At 42.2% G+C, this 6,828-nt stretch overlaps 1 protein-coding gene across 2 annotated transcripts in view; it reads right to left on the bottom strand.

Annotated features, from left to right (window-relative positions):
- Positions 1-898: 898 nt before the first annotated feature.
- Positions 899-6,828, bottom strand: part of LOC112138610 (H-2 class I histocompatibility antigen, Q10 alpha chain-like) — a 17,201-nt gene continuing 11,271 nt past the window's right edge. For both annotated transcript variants that reach the window (XM_024261185.2, XM_036211046.1), the window contains exon 6: positions 899-2,866. In XM_024261185.2, the coding sequence (XP_024116953.1) occupies positions 2,544-2,866 (323 nt within the window). In that variant the 3' untranslated portion in view covers positions 899-2,543. The remainder of the gene's footprint in view (positions 2,867-6,828) is intronic.

Below are 6,828 nucleotides of genomic sequence, written 5' to 3'. Positions count from 1 at the left end.
TGGCAAAAAAAAAATGTTAAAGCAGGAATGTACACATCCTGAGGGCTGATATTATTAGGGCTGGGTATCGGTTATAATTTCCAAAATCGATTCGATTCCAATTTTTTACGATTTTTTTTAATTCTTCAATTCAATTCAATTTTTAGTTTACAAATTTACACACATTTGTTTAGAAATACATTAAAAATGTAGTATTCAATTTGAGTATATTTATATTAATCTGATACAGTTCAAATATTGTAAAATATTAGTAAAATAATGAGATTGTTACTATCATACAGTGTTACATGGATTCTCTAAAGAAGTTCCAACAAAAATGTTCAGATCATTAACATTGTAAGTGTTACGTCGTGAACGCTTCTGGAAAGATGAAGGAGGCCTTGAGTGTTCCTTTCAAATCATAGTTCGCTTTTATTTAGCATAGAAGAAAAAAAACCGCGGCAAAAACGTGCCGTTTCAAAAAACTCATTCATTCTGACTTCGTCGTCAAGCAGAGAATACAGGAAACACAAGTACTTTCAAAATAAAACACTTCCGGTTTTTCTTTCTTTTTACAAAATAAACTTATTTCCTGCACTAGAACTCAAATAATAAAATAAGTCACAACAGTAAGCATTGTTCTCCTTGTCCTGAGGACGTTTCAGTTTGGCCACTAGGTGGCTATAGAAGTACACTTAATTCCAGAAGAAGACAACAGTATAGGGAAAAAAACGAAGTTTTAAGCCACAAATAGTTACTTTAAACATTATTTCCTTAAAAGAGTTTGAAAAATTAATGCCTGTAAGTAAATAAAGATGTTCAGATTTAGTCAGCAATGTATTTTTTTTTGGTCAACCAAACGTTAGCATTACCCGTCCTATGGGAAATTATATTGAACGTTAGCATCAAGCTAGCAGTTTTTCGCTTTATGTGCTAAATCGATTTAAATCTTTTGTGTATCGATTATTGATCTATTAAGCTTAAATCGATTCAAATCGATTAATCAATTTTTTCAACCCAGCCCTAGATGTTATTTGTATATTTACTTGACCAGCACAAAAGCTGGTGAAAATTCATTTTGGCCTCACGTAATATAGGCACGCGCATATGTGCAGCTTCGGAGCCGGAACTTTCTGCCAGACCTGCTGTTCAGCCTGCGCGCGAGGCTGCAGCGTTCTCTCCTTCTTAAAACGAGCGTAACTAAATCGGTGGATAGTATACATGCGAGCACATCTACTAATATTATAGTCCAGAATTTTTTCTTTAACCTGCTTCTGGAATTTTTTTCAATCCGTGCAGTACAAGCTAGGAAATTTTCCGGTCGAAAATTGCAGTTCACAAAACCACTCGTCAGCTTTTTCAAAAAAGTTAGTTGTCATCTAATTTTGCCACTAGTACTATTACTGTTGATGTATTCTTCATCTGTTGTAAATTTCATGAGAAAAAACAATTAGCAGGTACTGTTTTTTCATTCGCAAGCCTCCGTGTTCAAGAATTGAATGCTGGAACATGAGGTCACGTGACCAAATCTAGCAAGCTGATTGGCTGCAAGCGATGTCTACAGTTATACAGGGGCAGATTTCTGTATGGTTATTTGATAATATGGAAATGAATATTGATTTAATACCAAATTTGTGACTTATTTCTTGTAGTTCGCTTGATTAGCTTTCCAACGATACCCTCCTGCCGTGTGTTGGACGAGTATTGAGAAAGTTAGGTCAATTTAAAGACTCTAATCTTTGTTTCTGGTCACAAAAATGTCGCTGTTTTGCTGTTTATTCAGGAATAAAATTATACCCTACTTTTGATCACTTAACGTGCTACAACTTTCTTATTCTTTGAGCTATCTTAATTATCTTTATACCGTTTGAATGGTCTCTTTCAGCCCTTTCCAGTGATATAAATATCAGAGCAATCAACCTAACTTGAACATTTTTGTCACATACCTACATAATATGAAACTGAGTTGCACATTGCTGCACTGCCAGCACATATTTAAGTGCGTCCAAGGCTGAATAATGGTCAAAGGTATTTAGAGTTGAAGTCCCACATTTGTACTCCGTATTTGGTCCATCCTCCGTAGGAAAGGTGGCCTCATAGACCTTAAGACCGTAAAATCTAAACGGTTGATGTGTAAGCTGCCGCGCTCAGAATTCTCCCTTCCTCTGGGTCCGTGCAGTCAGGAAAAAAGTTCAGCGCTGGCAACACGTATTTAGACAATTACGTGCACGTCACTTTCTATCCTAAAATCAAAATAACAAATTCTCTCCCCAATTATAAAATGTGTACATGCCAGGCCATTAATAGATTAAATTGGTTAAGTCATCTCCCGAATCCGGTAGATGGCAATATTGTTGGTGGAAACTTGCAAAATGCGAAAAAGAAGACAACAACAATTGCGGTGACGAAGAGGAATCCCATTCAGAAGGCGTGCCTCAACGTGGGCAGTCGGCCTAGAGGCGTCCCGCATGGGCTGCAGTGGGCGAGGGTTCGTTTGCGTCCGTGCATGTGGGGTTGGATGAGGTGGGGTTGCGCTCCTCCTCTTTCACCTTCTCCCCAGTAGGCTACATACGCACGTGCCTCCAGCGCTGAATGCGCAGGTCCTTGATGCAGGCGCTGGGTCTTGCAGTTGCCCAGGTGGGGATTCGGTTAGTGGCCTCCAACCATTGTCGGTGCCCGGCTACGCTCCACCTCCACTCCACCACCCCACCACCACCTTGCGGCACCCCAGTCGTGGTCTTTAGAAGGGAGACCTCCGTACAGGCTCGGCCGCCACTGCCGGACGACTGGCGGTTCCCCTTCTTGTCCTCCATCCTGGTGCCTTGCAGTTTGCAGCTGTCCCCGAGGGATGAAGGGGACACTGCGCTGATCACGGGTGGAAGACTTCCTGGGAAGGGAAGTAAAATTGGGTTATACGGTGGTGCAAGAAGGCCGCTAGTTCCAGTCCTGGCTGGGGGACCTGAAACAGAATCACTAAAGGGGGACCTTTCTTTGTGGGTATTCTCTGGGTACGCAAGCTTCCTCCCAACATCCAAAAACATGCTTCACAGGTTAATTGGTTACTCTAATTGGTGTGAACGATTCTGGCCCAAAAGTCTATGACTTTTAAAAATCGTAAAAAATTAGGGCTGTCAGATTTGTCGCGTTAATTACGCGTTAATTTGACATGTCCATAACGCCGACAATTTTTTTGACGCATTAATCGCAGATTTTCCATAGACTGTATATAATAGGGGGACCTCATAGCTCGATAAGTCCATTATTTTTACAGTCAATGGGATTTTCACATAGGTGCCTTTACACACCGCGCGTGCAGGCATCCCTCGTCACCGTCTAACTCACCGGCTGCTCTCACTAGATTACGGGCGGGTCTCCAACCACCGAGCTGCTAGCTAGAACCGCCCCGGTGCCAGGACGCGGAGAGCTCCTGCACCCTAACCCGGCTCCGGTTCACGTCCAGTACCACGTCTGGTGGTACCGGCTCGCGTCCGGCGCCGCGTCCCGAGAGCTGCGGACCCCCGAGGTTCTGAACAGCAAGCGCACCGGGGGACGTTTTAAATGTAGTTTAAACAACGGCAGATAAATCCCAGCTTTGAGTGTGTGGTCCGTTCCTCTTTCGCCGCGTGAAAATATGCAAAATATCTCACAGTTCTGGAGGTTTAAGCGTGATCCAGCCCCAGCATAGCGGTCTGTCTGCCGGCATATTCATGGCGTGAGCTCCGCTGAACACGTCGATGCATCGAGCTGCAGCCAGAGAAAGCGGCGGCAGTAACAGACTGTCAAACTATCTACAGAGTATCCCGCTTTTCTCAGTCTTTAATGTTTTAAAAAACAAAAGTTAATTGGAAATGATAAATCTCTATTTCATTTATTAATGCAGTTCAGCAGAGGAAGAAAAGATTTGGTCCTGACAAAAAATGAACATGAAAGTGTTATGGAAATTTTATTTTTTATGTTTTTTACTTTAGTTTACTGAAAGTCGATTGAAGTTTGGAATTTAAAATGCCCTTCAATTGCACTTGGGCTTTTGTTAGGCATTTTATGTTACAGCCTTTTATTGTTAAGAAAGTTTATCTCAATACAATGTTACAAAATAAAGTATTTCTGATGAAAACTATTAATTTTGCCATTCTTGTTTTCATAATTAATGTAAAACTGCTAAATTCCACGAAGCACACATTTTTTCCTAAAAAAAGGCCATATATTAATTTGCGATTAATCGTGAGTTAACTATGGACAGTGCGATATCGCGATTAAAATTTTTAATCGCCTGACAGCTCTAGTAAAAATACAACTTAATTCTCGTAATTAAACAGTTGCGATTTTAGTGTTGTAAATGTACAATATTTAAAATATTGTACATTCTATATTGTTTAAGAACCCAAGCCAGGGTCTCATTGTGCCGGTCCCAAGCCCGGATAAATACAGAGGGTTGTGTCAGGAAGGGCATCCGACGTAAAATCTTGCCAAATCAAATATGCAAATCAGACCTACGAAATCCATACCGGATCGGTCGAGGCCCGGGATAACAACGACCGCCATCGGTGCTGTTCACCGACAGGGTGCCGGTGGAAATTGGACTACTGTTGGTAGAAGAAGGAGAGGAGGAAGGCAGGTTCGTAGGGAGAGAGAGAAGAGGAAAGTCACTAGTGTCGGACTGAGAGTTGGGACTTTGAATGTTGGAACTATGACAGGAAAGGGTAGAGAGTTAGTGGACATGATGCAGAGGAGAAAGGTAGACATACTGTGTGTCCAGGAGACCAGGTGGAAAGGTAGCAAGGCTAGAAGTTTAGGAGCAGGGTTCAAGTTGTTCTATCATGGTGGAGATGGGAAGAGAAATGGAGTAGGAGTTATCCTAAAGGAGGAGTTTGTTAGGAGTGTTGTGGAGGTAAAAAGAGTGTCAGATAGAGTGATGAGTCTGAAGATAGAAATGGAGGGTGTCATGTTCAATGTTGTTAGTGGGTATGCCCCACAGGTAGGATGTGAGCTGGAAGAGAAGGAGAAGTTCTGGTTGGATCTTGATGAAGTGATGATGAGCATCCCTGGAAATGAGAGAGTTGTCATTGGTGCAGATTTCAATGGTCATGTTGGTGCAGGAAACCGAGGTGATGAGGAGGTGATGGGCAGGTTTGGTATCCAGGAGAGGAATGTAGAAGGACAGATGGTGGTTGATTTTGCAAAAAAGATGGAAATGGCGATAGTGAATACATTCTTTGAGAAGAGACAGGAACATAGAGTGACCTATAAGAGTGGAGGTAGAAGCACACAGATAGACTACATCTTGTGTAGACGGTGTAATCTGAAGGAGATCAGTGACTGTACAGTAGTGGTTGGTGAGAGTGTTTCCAGACAGCACAGGATGGTGGTGTGCAAGAGCGGAGTTGGTAATCGGGAGGATTCCCGGTGGGCCGCTTCATTCATGAGCCAGTCAGTCTGTCATGTAAAAAATATTAACAGTAGAACATGAACGAATCTTTTTAGAAATATTCGTCCATCCCTTTAAGAGACGGCACCGTCAGTTTTGGAGCAACAATTTAACATAAACACCCCTTTTAAAGTCTCACAGTTGGTTGAGTCCACCAGAGTGCGCTTTACCAACATGTCTGGGCCAGACCACTGATGTGAATAATGTTCTATTTAGACAGTCTATGGGCCAGACAGAGAAGCGGCCACGGGCCAGACGGATGATTAGCGTGTAAAAATGGGTAGGAAGCAATAGTGGTTATAGGAACGAGCGGTACGGGCCGCTGTGCGGGGCGATAATTCAATTAAATTCAATTCAATTTTATTTATATAGCCCAAAATCACAAAAGAATTTGCCTCATTGGGCTTCAAAATATAAACAATTGTTAAAAACTAAACAGACTACATAAACTGGTTATCCCTGCCCTTAGACCCTCCCTCCCGGTAAGGAAAAACTCCTAAAAAACCTGAGTCAGGAAAAAAGAAGAAACCTTAGGGATTCCCACATGAAGGAGAGATCCTATCCCAGGACGGACAGGCGATACCAGAACTATTAAAGTAAGATTAGCTTCTACAACTAAGTATCTAGAAGAGTTCATTCAGATGGAGCTGGGGGACGAGTGATGATTAAGTCCACAGTCAAGACGAAGAAGAAGTGCAGTCCACGACCAGGAGCAGGAGGACAGACGACCCAGCAGGAATCACTCTCACTCAGACTCAGAATTCAAGGGAGCCGCTAGCTGAGCTTCATGGTGAAAAAGAAAGTCTGCGCCATTGATGTTTTTCTATTATCTGATATATCACGAAAACTGCCTAGCCAACAGGGGCGCATGCACGTTTTGTCCAAATGCCTAAAATCCCAGTGGCGCGGGTTCAGCGCAAACACAGAGTCACTTTCTCCATTGCTTCTCCGGAGTGGGGAGGGGCGAGGCTTCTCGCTCGCTTTCTCCACCTGCTCCACAAATGAGAACACGCGGGAGGCAGAGCGGCCGCAAGCGGAAAGGTCTGAGCTTTGTCTGTATTTTTTTATGTAACAAAAACATGTATTTGTAAGGGCAATAACAGCAGTAATCTATCTAAACACTGCGATAAAATCCACCAGATTCTAGCGGAGTATAATGCACGGCGTCTGATCGTCCAAATGAGACGTCTAGCAGCGTTATTGACCCAACAGGTGTTTATGCTAGCGGTACACACGTGGAGCATGTGACTAAAGTATTGATTATCAATAAATAATATCAATAAAAGGAGGAGGGATGAATATGATGGCAGAGCTTTAAAAAAACAATGATCCTATAATATTAACAGGCAGAACACAAACAAAAATGTTAAATTAATTAAAGTGAATTTAAACAAATGTGATTTTTTTTTTTTTTTACATTTATT

The sequence above is a fragment of the Oryzias melastigma genome, unplaced genomic scaffold (assembly GCF_002922805.2).
Source record: "Oryzias melastigma strain HK-1 unplaced genomic scaffold, ASM292280v2 sc00415, whole genome shotgun sequence".
Lineage (NCBI taxonomy): Eukaryota > Metazoa > Chordata > Actinopteri > Beloniformes > Adrianichthyidae > Oryzias > Oryzias melastigma.
The sequence above is the reverse complement of the archived record's forward strand: the minus strand, read 5'-3'. Positions and strand labels throughout refer to the sequence as shown.